Here is a 22,432-nt window from a genome sequence, read left to right as displayed (position 1 = left end):
CCCGAAGTTCAGTAAATTCGATGACGTTTTAATGTTTCTTATTTCCTTATTTAAACGCATGGGTATCGCCAAAAGCGGATATTTTCTCTTACTTGATGAGTATGACGCTACATCTCTCTGATATGCCGCTTTTCTGTAAAGATCGCACATGCATATAGGATCTGTTCCTTTATACATTTGTGTACCCAAGCCTCGGGAAATATTCACTGGTTGATTGACAGCTGAGCACCAAGACGTCAAAAATAAAATATGCATAATTACGTCTAGGTTGCATTAATGCACCAGACGGATACTTGAGCCTCCAGATCTGACGTTCATGTGCTTTGAGGCATCATCGTCACATCACATCGTCGTGATAACTCGAAACAAATAAATTATTCAATTAATATTACTGACTGGAGGTGAAACATTTTACAGAGCAGCGTCTGTGAATTAAAAAATATATATTCCATATTACGGAGAGCGCACGGTTTTACATGCTCTTCAGTTTTCTTTTAGTTAAACCTTACAGTTGACTTTGATATTTTGGGTGTGCGCATTTTATAAAAGTCGGGCTTTTGCGCTATGTGAGAATGTTGTTCCACCTCCTAGCGGCGCATTTGGTAAAATATAGGAAATACTTGCTGAAGACTCGGTGCTCCGGAGAGCCAGACGGGGCTGTGTTACTTGCAATACCCAAAAGGCGTTTTCATATTAAGGAATAAACTATATGGGTGCAGAGGCGGTCGGTCATCGTGATTTCACCCGGACATTAATAAGGAATGGGGGCCGTGAATAATATGAGGGATATGCGTTTCATAATTCATATGGATGTTCATGTCGAAGGTAACTCACGTTCTTAACATTTATGTAATGTAACTGATAAGGGCGTCCTTCCAAAAAAGCAATTAGCGGCTGAAACACCACATTTATAAACTCCTACTGTTGCATGTAAAAGCACGTATTATCACAAGAATACAATTCGGAGACACATCAGTTAAAACAAATAAAAATAAATAAAAAATGGGGGAACGGCACAGGAATAATAAGCATTATTAATGCTGTGAGTAGCGCAAAAAACGAGTGATAAGCCTCCGGTATGATGTGCAATGCGCCCGTCAGCCCGGGTGACGTAGGACTCCCAGACCGGGAGGGAGGGGGGACGCAGAGCCGGATCCCGTCCAAACGCACCGCAAACGCACTCAGTGGGAGTGAATGAAGCAGCGCGGAGTCTCCTCCAGACCGCGTCCCCCAAACCTGCTTTTTCTGACCTGTTTTTTTTTTTTTCGTTTCCGTTCTTTTTTTCCGTTCCTTTCTTTTTATCTTCTCATCGGGACCCGGTTCACAATGAAGTGATTATGGGAATCCTCTAGCGTCCAGATTCTATCCGATGCGGGATGACAAAGTGCGGGATCCGGGGCTGGGGAGGCTGCTCGGGTCCGATCGCTCAGTAAGTATCCGACGCTTAATGCTTGGGCTGCCGCTGCTGCTGCTCCTGCTGCTGCTGCATGAAGGGGCTGAGACGTGGGGACAGGCGATATAGCATCGAGTACCCTCAGGAAAATGAAACACGCTTTCTATCAAATACCAATCAGAATGTGTCCTATAATTGCCTTCAATTACCGATTGGATTTAAAATAATAATTAAAAAAAAACTGATGGAGAAGCCGGCGCGTCCCTGAGAATTTTCCACGTTTATTTTGACAATTTGCATTTTTTATTCTTTTTTCTCTTTTTTTTATTAAAAAAAATTGTTACTGCATGCCCTCTTCAGAAGTCACCGCTTTAAAGGTCTGACGACGTTCGCGCTGGAGTTATCGGCTACATCGCTGTAAAGATGCTGAACAGCGTTTTGTTGCTTGGCGTCTTAACGGTGACCAGTTTCCCCACGAAGACCGACAGCCGCAAAACTTCCAAAGACATTTGCAAGAACCGCTGCCCGTGTGAGGAGAAGGAAAATATCTTAAACATCAACTGCGAGAGCAAAGGATTTACAACGGTCAGTCAGTTTCAGCCGCCGCAAAATAAGATATGCCAGCTGTTTCTGAACAAAAACTTTCTGACCAAGCTGCATGCGAACGATTTTATAAATTATGGCAATGTGACGTCCCTTCATTTGGATAACAATGGCTTGCAGGAGATTAAAACGGGGGCTTTTAATGGACTAAAAAACCTAAAGCGGCTTCACCTGAACAACAATAACTTGGAAATAATTAAAGAAGAAACCTTCACGGGCTTGGAAAGTCTGGAGTATTTGCAAGCCGATTACAATTATATCAGCACCATTGAGGCTGGTGCTTTCAGCAAGCTGAATAAGCTCAAAGTTCTGATCCTTAACGACAATCTGCTGCTCTCCCTCCCCAACAATGTGTTCCGCTTCGTCCTGCTGACACATCTGGATCTGAGGGGGAACCGACTGAAGATGCTGCCTTTTGCCGGCGTGCTGGAGCACATCGGTGGGATCATGGAGATCAGGCTGGAGGAGAACCCTTGGAACTGCACATGTGACCTGATCCCCCTCAAAGCTTGGCTGGATACCATTTCTGTGTTCGTGGGGGATGTCATTTGCGAAACGCCATTTAGGCTGCATGGGAAGGACGTGACCCAGTTGGTCCGGCAGGATCTGTGCCCCAGGAAAAACCCCGGCGATGCCAGCCACCGTTCCATGCAGCCTCCTTCCGATTCCCAGTACCAGGGTCCATCTCCCACTCTGCACCCAGGTGTGACCCCCACTCGAGCGCCCAAGGCGTCGCGTCCCCCGAAGATGCGAAACCGCCCCACCCCCCGGGTAACGGCATCTAATAAGGATAGGCACGTCTTTGGACCAATCATGGTGTATCAGACGAGGTCCCCTGTGCCGATCGCCTGTCCGGAAGTGTGCATCTGTACCTCGCAGAACCCGGACAGTGGACTGAACATCAACTGTCAAGAGAGGAAGCTGCACAATGTGACAGACCTCCACCCCAAACCCTCCTACCCAAAGAAGCTGCACTTGACAGGTAATTATTTACAGACGATATACAGGGCCGATTTCACCGAGTATGGGGCTTTGGAACTTCTGCACCTTGGGAACAACAGGATAGCAATTATTCAGGAAGGAGCCTTCGAAAACTTAACTAATTTAAGGAGACTCTACCTTAATGGCAATTATATTGAGGGCCTGTCTCAGTCTTTATTTGCAGGTCTACAGAGCCTGCAGTATTTATACCTGGAGTACAATATTATCAAAACCATTTTGCCACAGACCTTCAACTCCTTGCACAATCTGCAGCTCTTGTTCCTCAACAATAATTTATTGCGATCGCTTCCCGACAACGTCTTTGGGGGCACGATGCTGACGAGGCTGAACCTGCGCAACAACCACTTCTCCCACATGCCGGTTCGGGGCGTCCTGGACCAGCTGTCCCCCTTCATCCAGATCGACCTGCAGGAGAACCCGTGGGACTGCACCTGCGATATCGTCGAGCTGAAGAACTGGATGGAGCTGTCCAGCACTAGTGTGGTGGTGAATGAGATCACGTGTGACTCGCCCTCGAAGCACGCTGGCCGGCTCCTCCGGTCCCTGCGCAACGACGCCATCTGCCCGGAAACGGAGGAGGCCACAGAGGAGGCCCCAGCCCCTGCCGCTGCTGCTGCGTCTGTCGTCTCCACCATCGCCACCAGCACCGAACCCACCGTGTTCTCTGTGAGTGCAACTACAGACGTCCTGCCCCAGATGCACACAGAAGTGCCCCTGTCTGTGCTAATTCTGGGTCTACTGGTTGTCTTCATCCTGTCCGTGTGCTTCGGGGCGGGCTTGTTCGTGTTCGTCCTCAAACGCCGCAAAGGGGTGGAGAGCATCCCCTCAGCCGTCAACAACTCGGACCTGAACTCCTTCCAGGTCCAATACGGCTCGTATGGAGCCCAGGCAGGCGCAGAAAAAACCGATAGTCACGTGTACAACTACATCCCCCCTCCGGTGGGACAGATGTGCCAAAACCCCATTTACATGCAGAAGGATGGAGACCAAGTGGCTTACTACAGGAACCTGAAGGATGTGGGCTTCAGTCCCATGGATGCTAAAAAAGAAGGGCAGTCACGGAGTCCCGCTTATACCGTGAGCACAGTGGAGTTCATCGAGAAGCAACCCTGTGCAACCCGGGAGCCTGAGCTCCTCTACCAGAACATTGCGGAAAGAGTTAAGGAGCTCCCCACTGCAGGAGCGCTGAACTACAGCTTCTGCACCCTCCCCAAAAGACCGTTCGCGCCCCCTTATGAGACAGTAAGGCGCCACAACCAGGACCGACTGAATAAAACCGTCTTGTACGGGACGCCAAGGAAGTATTACGCCGAACAGTCAAAAAATGAACACCCTTTGCTCCCTGGGAAACTAAAAACAGAGCCGGACTACCTCGAAGTTCTAGAGAAACAAACGGCAATGAGCCAGCTGTAATGTACCATTGCGATCTCGCGCTGACACTTCAACAAGTATCTCCGCGCGACCTAGACGTCACGAGGAGGACGCAAATTAAAGCTTCTTTTTAATCCCCAGCCTCTACAAAGGAGTAAAGATATGTGTAGAATAATCGATACACTGCTTTCAATGGGTGTTAAATTATTTTTTAGTACTTGAAACATCCACACAGTAGCAGATGTCGCAAGAAATTGTACAATACAGCTTTATGCTTTTTTTATCTTCTTGGTGAAACGGGGGTGACTTTTCCCGAACTGACGGCGGAACTGGCTCGTTTTAAATGACATTCCTGTACATAACATGAGACAGTCCCTGAATTTCCAGAAGTGCCTTTGCACTCCAAGTATTTTAATCGTTGCTCTCCGCCATAAGCTGATTTTTTTATGTGCTGTACTTTAAAGAATCTCTATGTAAAAACGAATTATATGTCTATTGCATTAAATGAAAATCAAAAGGTACGCTTTATTTATGAGTAGAAAGTAATGTTTTATATTTGAGTGTCAATAAAGTGGAATACATATCATTGTTATAGATACAGTGCGCAGTAAGTTTAAATGTCCACTGTAGCATTTCTATATCGTATTCTCAGAGCGATATTTAGGAGATTTAATCGGAATCGAGCCCAGTTTTGAAGGTTATATGAACTGACCAGTTTTATCAGTCTTTAAATACCCCTGCATTAACATCTGCCATTCTGCGGCTGCACTGAAACGCGTTGAAAGGTTTTTTTTTCCTTCACCCATTTGTTTATTATATATATGCCTAATCGATAGCTTGGTACGTTTGGATTGTGGTTTACGTGGGTTACCCGAGTCTCAGTTTCGCTAGTTACCAGTCCTTGTAATATTATCCCTTGTTCTTGCCCACTGCGGTCCTTCGGATTACAGAGCCATAATCGAATCTCCATTTATAATTACGGAGCCCCTCTATCGTTTTTAGAGATATCCTAGGCCTATATAGTTTTTCCAGTGATAACTTGGTTCATCTGAAATTTAATTATAAGATTGTTGTATGAGTCACAGTTTCAGTAAGAAGCATCTTTAGAGGCGGATTTCACTCTGCACTAATAATGAAAACACATGCGCTTCTCTTCTATGGTTCTGCCTGTTTTAATCGTTACGCAACCGCGTCCGTGATCAGCGTGTGAAATGGCCCCCTTTTCAGCAGCCTCGATCCCTCTTTCTTTTTCCCATGCCCCGGCTCAATGGCCGGTTTCATCGCGGCACTTTGCTCGAAGTTTGGCTGCGTGGATGATCTGCTGCCCTACTTTAAACGGGAGGCCGCTATCCGTGCAATAAAAGGATTGTTACAGCTATAAGGGGAATAAGGGGGTAGTTAACGTACTCCTCGTATTATCAGCTTCATTATAGTTTTAATTGTAGGAATGGCTCATATCTACATTTTCACCCCATCCTAGTGTTGTTTTTGTATTCCCAGATTATTATTATTATTATTATTATTATTATTATTATTATTATTATGCAAGTGTTGAGTGTTGCGCATGAAGGTGCACGCTTTAGACTGTGTTTTCAAGGGTCCGTTCCGGTTCCGCGGTTCGCTTCGCGGATCTTCCAGTCTGGACGCCGCCGCTGCAGCGGGTGTAGTGCGGAGCTTCGTAACGCCACCGTAATGCTCCTTCGGGTGGAACTGCAGGAATGTGGAAAAACCGTGAACAATCTGCGGGGTGGGGGTCCGATCGGTGCCGTGGCCCCCCACGCCGTCAACGCAATGTCCCCCCTCCCCCCACAATGCACCACTATCTGGCCGCTCCCCGGAGATGCTCGGCACACGTGTCGCGGCTTTTGGAGCATAATAATGAGAAAATGTAGGCATATCGCCCTTACGGGGACCTGTCCCGGGAGGTGACACGTAACAGAAAAAAGCAGATCCCCTTTATCAGATCATCAAATGCCATCTTATGGTGCTGCGCTACAGGGCTTTTTTCTGGGTTATGGAGACAATGAATATCAGATAACAATTAGGCTCTTAAGATTTTAAATATTAAACAGTGCAATTAAGTCTCTCCGTTATTTGTTACATTACAGCGGGACAGGAGAAAATACTGCATTGCTCTGAGTATCAGCTCTATTAAGTGGGAAAAGATTAACACTAATCGGTGCTTTTATGATTGCGTTTATGATTGCATTTAAGAGTGAGTTCTTGGTGTGACTTTCTTAGTCTGAGTCTATATCCCAAATAATGGAAAGGCTGTAAACACAGGGCAATAGGAGTCCAAGCAGACAGAGAACCTACAGGCAGGGGGAGGGGAGCTATACGTGGGATCGCGACCCTGATTTGTTCAGGGTCCCACAGAAATGGACAGGGGTCCTGAAATATTCCTGCAGCTTGTGAGTGTGGCCTGCAGAAGTGTTTACCACCACTTAACCCACACATTTGCATGGGGCCCCTGAGCTTTGGGCCCCCCTGTTGCCCTCAAATAGTCACTACAATGGAGGGAGGAGGGGGGGTGTTTTTATAAACGGTAACCCAGACACAAGAAACCTACCCTTTTTTTATCTCAGCCATATCTAAAAAAAAATCATTTTTAAAAATCGATTTAGCAATTGGTCCCATATTTTCACACACATTTTGTAATTTCGTATAAATTGATTTTGATAAATTTTATTGTTAGGAACCCAAGCAGGGGGCAGGGAGGGGTGGTGGGAGGCGTAGGATTTGTAAGCTGAACCCTGCATGTGTGTCGACCTCAGTTGCTCAGGCTTCGGGCATCTAATGGAAGCTCAGCTTGAGAACCTGCAGGACTTTTCAAATGTAGTCTGAGCATCGGCTCTCCAGGCAAGCAGGGGATACCGGAGTGGGGGGAGGGCGGGATATGTGCAGACAATTTCACATGTCACAAAGAGTCACAGCGATGTTAATTGACTATTGGAGAGGCCACATCAGTCAGTGATCATCCTGTCAGTCTGGCCGGACGCCGTCCAGGAGTACAGGCCGCTGGTTCTGGTGACACGGAAATTCAATTAGGAAATGACAGAGTCTGCCGCATCTGGCCCGCGCGCAGGAAGCGGCCATTTTATCAATTCCATGAAGTTATGTTAAGAAGATCCTGTGGACAGCTCTTGTTATTGAATTTATGCAAATAGCTCAAGTATAAGTTAAGGTCATATATGAGGGTTTGTATTGTTAATATGATTCCCTGTGTCCTTTTTGAAAATGCTGAAGCTGAAAAGGGACAGGCAGTGACACAGTGTAACAGTACATACTTATTATGTATGTATATAATATGTGAAGATATAGGCACTGCTGCCACAGGCTAATGTCATGTAGAATCCTGTCACACATAGCATGCCACTGGCCAGCAGTGACAGTTGAAACTCAACAAAAAAGCACAGTGGTGTTTACGAATAAACATATTCTGCATGCTGCTAAAATTAGCATAAATCAAATTTAATTAAAAGCAGCTTTGTTCGAAATCCCTGCGGAGCGTTTTTGTAGCACCGTATACCCCCCCCCCGCTCATGTTATTTGCCAGTTGTTATCAGGCCACCGGTGGGCTCCTTTTCTCCGTCTGGCCGCACTGCCTGCGATTTCCAGTCAGTTAGCATACTGGCTACCTGTAACAGAAGTCACTGCACACCAGGAGTTTGTGGAAAGATGGAGCAAAGTGTGGGGTCAGCGTTCTGTCCTGTTATGAGCTCTTATGAGAAAGAATGCAGCATTTTTTGTCATTAAACCTGAGCGTACTGGCATAAAATATTCATACAGCTTTTATCAAAATAGATTTTGGCTTTATTTTCTCTGCTCTAGAGCGGGCAGCACTCTTACCTCACACCTTCAGGGTTGTGGGTGTAACTCCCTCCTCCATCTATGTGTGTGGGGTTTGCGTCTTCATCCTGTGCTGTGTCTGTTCTCTCTGGGTACCCCTACAGTGTAAAGGCAGGCAGACAGGCTAAAAAGTCTCTCTGAATTGTGTGTGTGTGTTTTGTGTTTATTATATTACATTGTGGGGACCAAATGTTCCCCACAGTGTGATAAAAACCTGTTATTTTGATGTTGTGGGGATCACTTTTCAGGTCCCCACAGAGATCTGTGAATGCAACCAAAAAACTAAAAATGCCAAAAGTCTTGTATTTTGTTTGGTTACTTATGGTTAAGGTTAGGGCTGGGTAGGGGTTAAGGGTGTCATGTTGGTATTATAGTTTTCACCATAGAAATGAAAGGACAGTCCCCATAAAGATATAATTACAAACCTGTGTGTGTGTGTGTGTGTGTGTGTAGTAGTAGTAGTAGATCCAATCCTCTTTCACTGCACTGCCTAAGATTAGCTCTCAACTCTCCTATGACACAGACCAGTATAAGCAGTTTAGGTGGGCAGTTAGGAGATAATGGATGGATGGATGGATGAATGGATGGACGGATGGATGGATGGGCGCACAGACAGATGGATGGATGGACGGACGGATGGATGGATGGGCGCACAGACGGATGGATGGATGGATGGACGGACGGACGGATGGATGGATGGGCGCACAGACAGATGGATGTATGGACGGATGGACAGATGCACAGACAGATGGATGCTTGGATCTCTGAGCTCCAAGTAGGTTTTGCTAAGGACTGCTGCATGCCGACATGCTAATTTGGGGATGAATTCAGAAGAGGGATCCTGCTGTTACTTTTCCTTGATTCATGTGCAGCATTCGCTGAGACTCATTATCGATCACCCTCACAGCTGCAGATGCTGTGAGGGAAGGGGACCCATGTTCAGCGGCCCCAGAACAGCCCATGCCTCTCTGCTATTATCCCGAATTCACATGGACCCGTACGCATGTAGCCCTGCGTTTATTATGAGCAGCTAGTGCCATGCTAGATGCTAACATACACATAAATACATGTCAATGACCGGTGTCCGATCACACACCTCTCTTTCGAGCGTTAGCGTAGCGTAGCATTTAGCTTAGCACGCCAGCATTGAGAGGAATTTCCAGCATATATGCAGTACAGCATCAGCAAAAGCAGACTTAAATATGGGTCGCAATTTTAACTTTGAGTTGAATGAGTTGAGTTGAATGAGTCTTGCCATTGTAATGCCTGTGATATGTGCTGTGGGTTAGCCATCAATATCAAAGGTTTATTGGACAGTTTTTACAGTCCCACACTTACAGTGGAGGAGGGGATCAGCTATGCGTATTACTGTATATTGTTATGTTATTGCAGTTCACTGTGGGCCTGACAGTATAGCAATCCTGACTGAAGGAGCAAGGTCAAAAGCATCATAAATGCCAAAGCTGCTCCCTTTACAGTTTATTTAGGAGACGCCTTTAGCTAAAGTGACTTAGTTTTTTTTTGCTGCGAAACCTGGGTCAGACTGTGCCCTTGAAGGAACTGGAGGTTAAGGGCCACCCTCAAGGTTTCACCACTGAAATCACTCTGCAGATGCAGGGATTTGAACCAGTGACCTTCTGAGCACAAGCACAGCATCCTATCCCTCTAAGCCTGTGCACATCCCCGGGAGCTGAGCTGCTGCTCACTGTGAGGAAGACAGGATAATGGCACGTTGAATGAATCTACCCACCAGTTAACTCATGTCCCTCATTTAAATATCACACCTAAAAACCAGCAGCCCGTCCTAATACTGTAGGTGGCACTGCGGTATGGCAGTGATTCAGGGGGTGTGGGAGCGCAACGTGGACAACGGAGCTTCATGGAGGCCGCCGTTCATAAAGGCCACTGTGACCTTCTTGCTTTCATCCCGCTGATACGATCTGGTCCCGCGCAGCTCAGATAAGCAAAAGTTTACAAAGGCGCCTATCCATCGATGCTGCCTAATTAGTGTTTACACGAGAGGATCACGGCTCAGTTACTGTTCCAGTGTGGTAGGTCACTATGATTTTTGGTTTCCATGGCAACTGGCTACACACTTTCAAAACAAGCTGTTTACCAGAACTATTTAATTAAGTGTTTTGAAGAGATTCAAATTCTAGAAGGTGCACTGGTGTATTTTCAAATGGGGGGCAATGTGGGGGTGGGAGGGCTGTATTAAAAAGCTGTATTAAAAAAAGTGACCTGAATTCTAGTGGTACATAAAGTGAAATTCCGCCATCCAGTACAACCATTCTGGGCTTAATTTGAACACTGATTCAGCAGCAGAATTAATGCAGAGCGTGACTCATGTCTTGGGGTGATCACCGGCCTGGTTGAAACAAATCGGCCTCGTGAAAAACAAGAAGACGATGTCGACCTAATGCTCTCTCCCCCGATACCGGTAACGACTAGATTCTGAAAGGAGAACCCATTCAGCACTTAGCGTGTATCCTGTTTACTCGACATCATTTACTGCAAAAAAACCTTAAAATACCAAATAGCACAGTTTTTCTTTGTGGCAGCATTAAAAGGCAAATTAATCTCTGTTTACTCAAAACCGTTAGTGTACTTATGGTTGTTTATGTAATTACTTTCTGTGGGAAAACAGCAATACCAGTATTACCTGTATTAAATCCCTGTTTGTTTCTGTCAGTCTGTGCTCCAGGTTTATTAATTCCTGATGTCTGGGGAGATATTTTACTGACTCGCACCCTGAGCGATGGTTTGCCCGGGGAGGCTTATTTCACCACCAGCGATTAATGAATTTTTTACATGTTTCACAACGTCTGTGATAAATAGTCTTAGATGTTGACGGAGTGCCCCCGGGTGATGCGCTGGTGGACAGGGGGCGCTGTAGCCATCTGAAGTACACGGAGGTGCTTCCGGAAGAACGTACGACCCCTGGCCTGGTGAGTTTCTACATAAAGTGCCCCTACCTCCTGCCAATCAGGACACCAGATGTGGGGGGAGGGGAAATTTGGGCTACACGTGATGTAGCTTCCACGATTTCACACTGAGGGAGAAAAATGCCTTCAGTGATGAATCGGGACCTGAGGGACTGTTAAAAACTTCTGGAAAGGTTAACGGAGACAGCAGCCAGACTTGCAGTTTTGTCATTTGGTGCAGTGTGTGTGGACAGTGTGTGGCTCAGCGGGATAGAACTCCATGCCAGAAGGTTGTCAGTTTGAATCTTGGGGCTGATTGTCTGATGCCACTGTTGGGGCCTTACGCAAGGGTCTTAACCCATGATTGCTCCAGGGGCATTGTATGCTGACTCACCCTGATCTCAGACCCCCAGCCTCACTCTCACCTGTGTGTGTGTGTGTGTGTGTGGTCCTCGTATACCAAATGTCGCCACAATGTGATGAATCCCCATTTGCCCATATTGGAAATGCCCGTGAATGCTATTTTATCAAAATCCGTGATTGCAATGAAAAAAGCTAAAAATGCAAAAACTCTTGTATTTTGTTTGGTTACTTATGGTTATGGTTAGGGCTGGGTAGGGGTTAAGGCTATCATAGTTAGCATTAGCATTTTTCCCATAGAAATGAATGAGCGGTCCCCAAAAAGATATGATCACACGACTGTCTGTGTGTGTGTCTGAAAGAGGAGAGCATGATGGGATATATGGAGACTAACACATTCCAATGTATCGGATCAAATGGCAGATAAAGCTTCATTTTATGAGGAGCATTAAATTAATCAAAAGGTTCCTTCCTAGTGGATTAAAAAATGCACGTGCGATAGGTGATGGGGTCCAGACCCAATGTGGCAGTTTATAGGTCTGCTGTGGCTGTTTTCCGCTATCTGGCTCCACAGGTGTGACGAGGCATAAAGCAGAAGGAGACGCCCGTGACGGTGTCAGCTGGGACTCCCTTCTTCTTAACGAGGTCGCCCTACATACAATGAAATGACTCATGCAAACACATACCCTTAATTTTATTTAAAGCCAAATTATCATCACACTCTGCGAGATCCCAGCCGCGCTTGTAATGAAGATGTTCTGATAATTTGCGGGTGTGAATTATTTTCACCTTGTGGTGAATTTAATCAGGTGAATTATGTAAATAAACAAGTAGCTAATGAGCTGATTAAAATATCTGTTTTGCGGTGTCAGAGAGGTGAGGGAAAACGCAGCTGGTGTGTGTTATCCTTCGTATACGTTTGAGAAACGCAGCGATTAGCAGGGCAGATCGCGACAATCCAGTTTTTAAATCATGCTAATTTTGACTTTAATGCGGATTTATGACCTTTGTTTGAATAAAATAACATTTACGACGAGGCAATAATATGGTTTGTTTCCTGTCGGTCCTTGAGTGAGTTTTTGTGCGGATTAATGCCATTAAGCACAAATCATCCTTAATTTAATCAGAACAAATGGTATCCTTTTTCATATACCTTTTATCATAGCGATTTTACCTGCAGTCGCCAACAATACAGTGTTATAATACCAACCCGAGCAGGTCATAGCAGATTTGATCAGTCTCGCAAGGTCTATTATAGTTCTGTTAAGCCAAGTTATACGCATCCACATTGCGTGGTCCAGCAGTTTATTGTTTTACATGTTATTTATATATGAAACAAAAAACACCTGTTACTCCATGCATTAATGTCGCTGCCTCACAGATATATTCACAGCATTTCCGGGGAGCCTGCGATAGCATTAGATACTGTTTAAAAGCTTTTCCACGTGAGAGGATATCAGTGCGGGTTTCCCACTCAACATCTGCTGTGAAATTGAATCATCATAATCATTAGCCAGCACTCCAAGTGTGACAAAACAGTTAGAAGGACTTTTGGCGGGGGGAGGGGGGCGTGTGGCATCCAGAGAGAGAGCCAAAGCCTGACCACCCACCCCCCGCACTAGTGCTCCACACACAATTGGGTATTCATCGACGTTCCCGTTGGAACTCATTCTCTTTGCTGTGCGGACCCTCCCTCTGGAAAATATCATATTTTTACTCCCCCACCCTCCAGACCCACCCCATCCAGCTTACGGAAGCCGATGTAGGAATTCTGGAGCTCGATGCTCTGTTCAAAGGCCCCTTTTGTTTAATACGCTGGTTGGGGCGGTTCGGAAAAGGTGTAGATCCTGTCGGAGATACGTTCCCGTGTACGTGGTAGTTTTAACGAGGATGTAATGAAGGCTAATAAAATTGAGATAAATATCTTTACCGGCGCAGGCACTGGGAGAGGACAGGGCTGTGAGGGCAGAGACAAGGACAGCGATCGATAAAAGGCATTCGCTCAAGAGAACGCGGGGGCTCTGCGTGTGGCGCGTCGCCTGTGAGCGGCCCCTCGCGTCACGCGTGTTCCCCTTGCCTCCAGGAAGGTGAGGCGCGGAAAACAGGCAGATCCATCCAGGCAGCTTAAGTTCCGACTGACTCTCCTGCTAACAAACGAGCGATTCATCCGAAAATGATGACACGCACGGTAAACGAGGCAGAGCGGGGATCGGCGCCACCGGCACGTTTGAAGTGCTCAAAAATGAGACACCTTTGAACCCACGGATCGCACAATAGCCCGCAGGAAGCCCCTGCCCCCCCCCACCACCACCTCGCCTCTTCTCTCCTGGCAGGCAATGAATCATTCCCAGCACAGCTCGCTCTTCAAAAGGGGCCAAGCGCTTTTTTTTTTCCCCGCCATGCGGCTCGAAACAGCTGCCGCTCTTTTGGCGGATCGCGCCGCCCGCCACAGCGGAAAGGCGAGTCGTCGTAGGCCGAACTTCTAGAAGATTCCGTGTGATTCTGATGTTCATACAAAGTGTAGAATGAACCCGGGGGGCATGGAGAGGTAACGAATGCCAGAGCGCCTCCTGCGAATGCTTCGCGCTCGGGTGCGATGACTCTCCGTCTTGCAGCAGAGATGATCCTCCTGAACATATTTTTTTGTATTTATTTGCCATAATTTGAGATCTGGTACACTGGAATGCGTTCATTTTCACATGTCCCATCATGCCCTATTTTATACACATATAGAGGTGAGAGTGACACCAGGGGTACAGGGTCAGATGTCCATCCAGTGGCTCGCAAGCATTTTCAGGAGGTGAAAAGTCTCACTCCAGGGCCCAACAGAGTTGTGAATGCTCTGCTAAGGATGGGATTCGAACCAGTGATGTTCTGATCACGCCCACTTAACCCCCCCACCAGTTACAATTAAGATCTAAGCCCCTGCATTGCTATGTCGCTTTAATTCCCCCCCACACACACACACACCCAATGAGAGCTGTCGACTGCGGAGGATCACTTCAGATGCTGCCTTCCGATTGCAGGTGATGGATTAGCACAGGGTATTGCTAATAGCCTAACCCATCTCCGTAATTCCATCGTCTTCCAGATCTCCTGGGGGGTGGCGAGCAGCAGGGTGCTTTTACCCTCTATAATCAAGGGTGCGTGCACCATTACAAGTGCAGATTGTTTCGCCATTTGCTGTTCTGTGTGTGTGGGGGGGGGGGCAACGCTCCTGGCTGGCTATTCGCATTCTGATCTCCTATCCAGCTTGGCTGAAGCGTATGGAGACCAGAGGGAGGGTGCCACCTCCTCACTAACGTCACCCATAAAAAATGTCATCAAATTTCATGGAAGTCACACCATGGCGGGCATAACTAGCCCCAATCATCCTTCTACGGAATGTTAATCGACACTCTATCTCTCCGTCGAAATGTTTATCGACGCCTCTGAGCTTCTTCGACTTGCTGCAGTCGCTGTGGTCTCTCCCCCCTCCCTGCCACATCGAGCCTGAAGCCCAGATTAGAGGTGAGCTACGCTGCCCCCTTCCTGCTGCTTCTGGAAAGACACTATGAGCCCCGGGCCGAGTTCCACACAAGAAGCACAACTTTGCATATCAATAAAGTTAATTCAGACTTCATGGCTGAAATCACACATTTAATTATATGTTTTTTTTTTCGGTTTTATGTTTCGCTTCCCTTAATGGGCTGGAGTCCGTCTGTGTGCGTTTTTTAAATAAATCCCTTTACGTTTAGCTCAGTGTATCCAACTTGCTGCGCTACATCACGCCACAGCAGCAAACGCTCCCCATAGAGGCCCCTCCTGGCCCAATCGTGGCTCATTCATTAATGAATCTGCTTTGGCATTTCACACCCTTGCGTACCACACTCAGTGCTGTTAAGCATTCGTGATTATAGCCGTCTGCCTGCATTCCCAGTGCCTCTATCCAAAGGCCTGGCACATCTGCATGATTTTGGCCTATCGCTGGCTCTCCAAACAGACGTCCCCCAGGGGCGTCACGGAAATGGCCCAGGATTCAATTTCCCGACAATCGATACCAGAGACAGGATCCCGGATCCAGACATGTGGTTCTGCTGCAGGGCATCAGGGCACGGCCAGTCACCCCTAGGTTTGTTTCCGCTCCATTAACCCTGTCACCATCCAACGAGGACCCCACATGTCCCACCACCCCCCTCCCCGCATCCGAAGCATCCAAAGGCTCATGTTGACGCAGAGGCCCTGAGTGAGAAGGCGGGGTCCAAGAGAGGGTCCGGTGTCTGGGGTGTCACCTGTGTCCTGTCAGCAAATGAAATACGATTATATCATAACAAAGCAAATATAATTATACACATGTAAAAGATTAGTAATGGAATATTATTATAGTTATTGTAATGAAGCCATTTGTACATGTGCATTGGAATGTGTTAGTTTTCACCATTTTGCTCTCCTCTTAAAGACACCCAGACACACATGTAGAATAGAATAGAATAGAATAGAATAGAATAGAATAGCAACCTTTTGATTACAGGCACAGAGGCTTAGAGGTGAGAGTGAAGGTTGGGGTCTGAGCACAGAGTCATCCGTCCATCTAGCCCCCCCCCCCCCCCGTGGCCATTTCGTCAGGGGATTAATGGCCTTGCAGCAGGGTACAGTGGAGATGTGCATTCTCTGTCAAACACCAATTGCTCCTGCTGAACCAAATACCATCGCATAGATAGATAGATAGATAGATAGATAGATAGATAGATAGATAGATAGATAGATAGATAGATAGATCGATCACCAACATGCTGGCTGTAGGGGAACCCCCCCCCCCCCCCCCCCCCCCCCCGCCAACTCAATCACTCGCATCCTCTGGCACCATCTCCCTCTCTACTCTCAATCAGACACCTGGACCTCATTCGGGGGACACAGAATGACTCAGAACTTCCTGGTGCAGCACTTCACACATCCTTGCGGGGAGGATGGCAGAGGGGCGCAAAGATCCAGGACAGCAATGCGGAGAGCTGCCTCTGTGCCCAGGGAGCAGGTGTCACAGGTCCGTCTGAGCATCAGTGTTTTCCGACGGGTGACGTGGGGCGGCACACATCAGTATGAGCTACTGCACATCCTCTGACCGCTTCCCTCGGATACGTCACCGAAATTACATTTCAGTCAAAAGGGAATGAAAAGATCAGGCTGGATATTAAGTTTTCGCCTCTTTAATGAGGTGGGTAGGTTCTGACCTTTGCAGTCCTCGTAATTCGCGGTTTTTAAAGAGTGGACATGGAGTTCGCTTGATCTGGCGCTAAACCAGTGAGGCTGTTAGCCCTGATGGATATTTGGAGATTATGGCGAGTTTGGATGCAGCATCCGATGGAGTTCTAGCCCCCGGAGCCTGAACAGCAAAGCGGCTTCAAAGAAGAAAGCTTCTCTATGACAATGGAGGCATTTGATGGCATATTAGCTGGGAGAAAAAAACTAAGAAAAACAAGCAAGTAAAAAACAACTGGCAGCACGGGGCTCAAATCCCATCAGCTGGAAAAAGTCTGAAGTTTATTCTTCTCCTTTTCTTAGAGCCTCTGTGAGTCATTCTGTGGGATTTACCATAATATATCGTGATATCCCAAAAAGTGACTTGATCTTTGGTCCACGTCCAAACATTTACCTGTCTACAACAAACGCTTTGCATTGAATCGCTTTGAAGACAATGGGAGGAACGGACCCCACAAGCTACAGGAAACAGGAAGTAGGAAGACAGGAAGTGAAGCATTATCCCTGAGTGCCTTGGCAGTGCATTGCTGTACTATTACAATAGGAATTCTGTAGGTACAAATATTATGCAGATAATGCCTCAGAATACAGATGTATTATAAAGAGACTTGACAAAGCACCACATTCTGAATTGAATTTATAATAGAAACAGCATTTTATAAATACTGAGAGTCTCCTGCTGGGTACGAGGTATGAACGCAGATTACCCCTCAGTCACATTCACACGCCAACGTAAAGGTAAACGTTTCCTCTGATTAAATAAACCCAGCATGGCAATAAAAGTTAACGAGAAAGACGACAGGTGGTGAAGTTTGGACGCAAATGAGGTTATGGGGACACCCTGCCCCCACCACCACCACCTCAGTCTCAGCAGTGAATTTCCGAAACGCAGGATGGCATTAATATTCATGAAGTGCTACCTGATTGGCCGGTGATGATCTTTGTGCTACAGCGCTTTTGGGACACTTATCCCAGCTATAGCATAGAGAAATCACTTGTGGTTAAGATAGTGCTGCAACAGCTTTGAGAAACTGCCCTCCTTTGTAGTGCAAAACAGTCATTGTTTTTGCTAGCTATGGTGGTAATGTTCAAGAATCTGAGGTAGCAAACTAGCTAGCTATGTAAAAAAAAATAATAATGCTAGCCTAGAGGAGAGCAGTTGGTCAGGTAGCTCTTTCTTTGTCGATATTTATGAGCCTCCATCAGAACCACATCAGCGCATCGCCGGCCAATTAGGTAGAGCTTCCTTCATGAATATTAATGATCCGTCCCCTACCATCCTGCTTTTCAGAAATTTACCTCCCGGAGGTCTGTTCTGCCTGGTGTTATGAAGTCCTCCAATCCCCGTTCCATTTTTGGGGAAGCTGCCAGAGGTCCTCGGGTCACATGAGGCTGGAGCGGCCCACCATCTACTTTCTTGTCCTGCCAGAATCCCACGTCATCGCTTATCGCTACGCAGCGCCATGCTCTGCCCAATAACAGTGACACGACTGACATTTGCCGTCTAGTGCTCCCTACGTGCAGAATACAGAGTAATAAATCCGTCATGCTGCGGTGCATCTGATTGGCCCAGTCCTGGGTATCTCCATGGAGACCTGATCATGTGCCCTCATGTGCTCCAGGGGCTTTCCCAGACTGCCAGTCATCCTCGGATACCCGGGAGACGGAATGCTGGGGCCGCTGACCCCCTGTGCGGGGCCGAAGAGACGCTCGTCATGAACACATGGTGAAGGTGTAAAGCTTCGCTGTGTTTTTAGCTCGAGGATCACGGGCGTCAATATGGATGGGGTCACCAGGACGCTCGGAAATCGGTCAGACTGCTTTCCAAGAGGTTCCCGTCAGAAGACGTGAATCATCATTATGGAAACATCTTCTGTGGGAAGTCCCTAAATCTATTTTTGCTCATTCAGTGCCAATGCACATTTGCATAACTGTATTTTTAAATTGCATTTTAATTGTATTTTTCTGCCTCAGGCCTTATGTCAATGTCTCATTATATCGTGTTAACATATTTCCTTTTTATTTTTTCTTGCACTACAATGAAGGAGGTGAAAATTTTATCTTCTCGGCATCGGGTCGCTCGCGAGGACAATAAAGAGACCTTGGTGCATGTGATAGAATTACGTATTACCCTCAGCAGTGAAGAAGACACATCCAGCCTTTAAATTAAGTGCTAAGTCAACGGTGTGGTACGACACCTCATCTTTTAGATTTTGAGCATAGGAAGTCATTGGGAAGTCGTTATTGTGTTATGCTGATTAATTGTCCTGAGTTCTGCACATCACCAGCTCCTCGCGCCTTCAGTATCCTTCACACTAATTCCATTAATTCATCCGAGTTCTGCCCAAAGTACCCAAAAGGCTGCTGGCGCCGCACAAGGGCACCTTCCCGGTACGAGGCGCGTTTCCGTGACATTACCACACCTGACCTTGTTTTTGCAAGATTACTGCACGCAGGAATAATTAGCTCCCCAGCTTTGCTTTCACGTATTTTTTTTGCATTTAAAATTACGCCTGATTCACACCGACTTTTCGATATTATGAATTAAATTTTGTCTGCAGTTGAAGGAAATGCTTTTAGCGAAAGTGGCTCCCATAATTTATTTTTAGCTCCCGAACATTATGTTACAAATTCAGGCCTGGCGTGCCATCCACCCCAGCAGACTATCCCATTTTTAATACATTAAATGCATCAGATGCATAATGCATGCCCATCCTCTTCTGTCACCATTTCTGCGCTGCAGAAAAGTGCTCTGATGAAGAGTTCAGAGGATGGATTCCTCGTCCTCGCAGCAGGAACCAGTGGCTCTACACAGGGGCCAGGTGTCAGCAGCCATATGGCGGTGTGTGAGCATGAGCCCGCGGGTTTTGTACCTCTGATTGAACATGGGCCCAGGCACCTTTTTTGCTGAGGCTGAGATCAACAGAAGAGTGTGCAGCTGAGCCATCCAGGTTAGTAGTAACTACATCTCCCAGCATGCACCTGGCAGGCGACAGGTCACCACCACCAGGACGGAGTCGCTGACCGGCTCAGGTGTTTCAATTTCGTTATATGAAACCTTTCACAAGACAGTCAATTGACAAAAATGTTTAGCCATCCATTATTACATCACTTGCAAGTATGATGCATGAAACAGGGAAAAGTAAAGAGGGGAAAAAAGACTGCCAGAAGTTTGCTAAGCTTGTAGCCATGCATGGATGTGGTTTGAGTTTGCAGAGTTCGGAGGGGCTAGTTTTATAAGGGGACAGTACTTTAATCCTGTCAGGGAAATCCGCATGAGGCACGGACTAAGCTGGCCGATCTGCCACGCCTGTGAGCGAGCACAAGCGAGTTTTTAAGCAGGAAAGGCGAGCTCCATTGCTGGCCCACTGTCTCCTCCGCATTCGTGACCTACAGGCTAAATCCAGGCTCGTTTCATCTGCGTGAAAAGCGCAGGAAGTGGGTCCGGCCGGCCCCTCCGTCCTCTCGCCACTCAGTCCCCCGCATACCTGGGATGTGGCAGCATCATCCCAAGAAGCCGAATCCAATTAGTGTTTAAGCGAAAAAGAGAAAGAGAGGAGCTGTCAGGTAGCAGGAGATGGGCAGCTGTTAGCTGTTAGTCGCAGGTACCATCGTCTGCTAAACAGTCAGAAGGAAAGGGGATTTAAAAAAATTAAGATATGACGTTGTGTATTTGAAATGTACCAACGGTAAAATTGCATCCACGTGTCTAAGTATTAGGAGACTGCCTGACCTCGATCCACTCGATTTCATTAAAAAAAGAAAAATCTAACTGCGGTAGATTGCGCCCCTGGGTCTCATGCGAGCTGGCTGCGATTCTGTGGAAGGTCTCGCAAAGTCCTGCTTGACTACGGTGCCAGAGTGACTGATGGGTATGTCACAGACGGGCGGATGGTAAGGAGCGTAAGCCTGGTCTCAGCTAAGCAGACGGATGATATGAACTAGCAAAATGAAGCAGCACTGGCCCGTGGTCAGACTAAAGCGGGATATGGGCAGACAGCAAGCTGTGGATCTTCATGTACCAAACTGCTGAGTCTGGAGCGAGAGTCTCCCTGGGGGGTGGTTGAGATGGACCGCTTTCCTGTAATTATTCACGGTGGGACCCTTCATAGGTGATAGACAGTTCCCAGCTGACATAAGAAATCCCTCCCACTAACCCTTACATAACTTACATTTTATATATATTCCTAAATTGGGTTTATCCCCCATAACATTCCAGACACCTTATAGCCAAAAAGCATGAGCTTAAAATATACTAGTAATACGTAAAGAACGCATTTATATTAAAGAAAACAATGTAATGACAGAAAAACAGGCACATGTCGCCTTCTTGCCTTAGCGCTTCCGAAAGTTTTACGTATTACGGCTATTTTTTGCGTAAGTACCGCGTGTACTTAAATTGGGTTCACATACGTTGGGAACTACCTGAACATCCAGATGAATTTATCTGGAGGGGCCTTTGACAGAGCAAATACAGCAGTGAGGCTAGCGTGTTAGCTCGGCGATGCTAAGTCACAGAGACAGGGGGAGGGCAAAAATCTGCAGAACCAGACTATTACTAACCCCGTAATGCAATCTACAGCATCAACACATAGTCAAAAAGTGATAAAGAAAAATTATAGTGCAACATTAAACTGATTTCATTGTTTATATGAAAGGAACAAGCAGAGAGCAGCTACTGTATGAATTTACATCCCTGTGTTTATGCATTAGCAGACTCACTGAATGTGATCACCTGATTTTATAATAATAATAATAATAATTATTATTATTATTATAATTGCCCATTCAAGCTGCACAGTTATGTTTTCTTAACTAAAGCACATTTTTATACATATTCTCCACATATTGCACCCAAACATAAACATAACCTTGCGTATGGGAGAATCCTGAATAAAACACAATAAGTAAACACATCTCAGCGCACTGTTTTGCCAGGAAGCTGTGAAACTTCCGATCGTGGGCGGCAACAGAGGTTCTGTGCCGGGATACGACTGGGACGTGCCTGTGGATATTTATAGTGCCGCTCATACACTCAGGACGCGGTAGCGCGTTGCCATCGGTAACGACGGTAAGCTTGTTCGTTTTTTGCATTCGCCAAGTCTGAGCCCCTGTTCAGTGCATCCTGAAGACCCAGCCTTACATCCCTCCCCTCGCTGCTGGTCCTCTGGCCTCCTAACCAATCCAGAAAGAGAGTCCTGGATAACGGCGTCAGGCCCGGTCTACCCCCTCCCCACCCATTATGGGGGGGGGAGAGAAATATTTAGTGAGCGATTGGCCACCACTCAACCTGCTGTCCACTGAGTCACGTGTCTCATCAAATAGTGCAGATCCTGGTTTGAGACTGCAAAGGGGGGGGGGACACTAGCCTTATCTCATGTCATCTCCAGACAGGTTTGGGAAGGCCGTCACCTCCAGACAGATCATGGGGTGCCCTCATCTCCAGATGGATCTGGGGGGGGGGGGCATTGTCTCCAAAGGATTCAGGAGAGCCATCATCAAATACAGGACATTTCAGCTAGCAGATGCCCAACGAGATATTTTTGCCAATCTCCCAGGCAACGGTGAATCTAACTGTGGTGGTACCTCGGGTAGCAGCACGCGAGTATCCAGAGGAGCTTGCTGGGCTCATAGATCACATAGTGGGGTGAAGGTGGGCAATGTATGATTCATCAAAGACCCATAATTAAGTATT

General features: G+C 46.8%; 1 protein-coding gene across 1 annotated transcript; it reads left to right on the top strand.

The window, feature by feature from the left end:
• The first annotated feature begins 1,188 nt into the window (after positions 1–1,188).
• slitrk2 (SLIT and NTRK-like family, member 2) lies at positions 1,189–4,955 on the top strand. Its single transcript, XM_049029662.1, has 2 exons — positions 1,189–1,429; positions 1,754–4,955. Exon 2 carries the CDS (start codon positions 1,817–1,819, stop codon positions 4,409–4,411), a length of 2,595 nt encoding a protein of 864 aa, XP_048885619.1. The 5' UTR covers positions 1,189–1,429; positions 1,754–1,816; the 3' UTR covers positions 4,412–4,955.
• Positions 4,956–22,432: the final 17,477 nt, after the last annotated feature.

The sequence above is a fragment of the Brienomyrus brachyistius genome, chromosome 10 (genome assembly GCF_023856365.1).
Source record: "Brienomyrus brachyistius isolate T26 chromosome 10, BBRACH_0.4, whole genome shotgun sequence".
In the NCBI taxonomy this organism is placed as follows: domain Eukaryota; kingdom Metazoa; phylum Chordata; class Actinopteri; order Osteoglossiformes; family Mormyridae; genus Brienomyrus; species Brienomyrus brachyistius.
The sequence above is the reverse complement of the archived record's forward strand: the minus strand, read 5'-3'. Positions and strand labels throughout refer to the sequence as shown.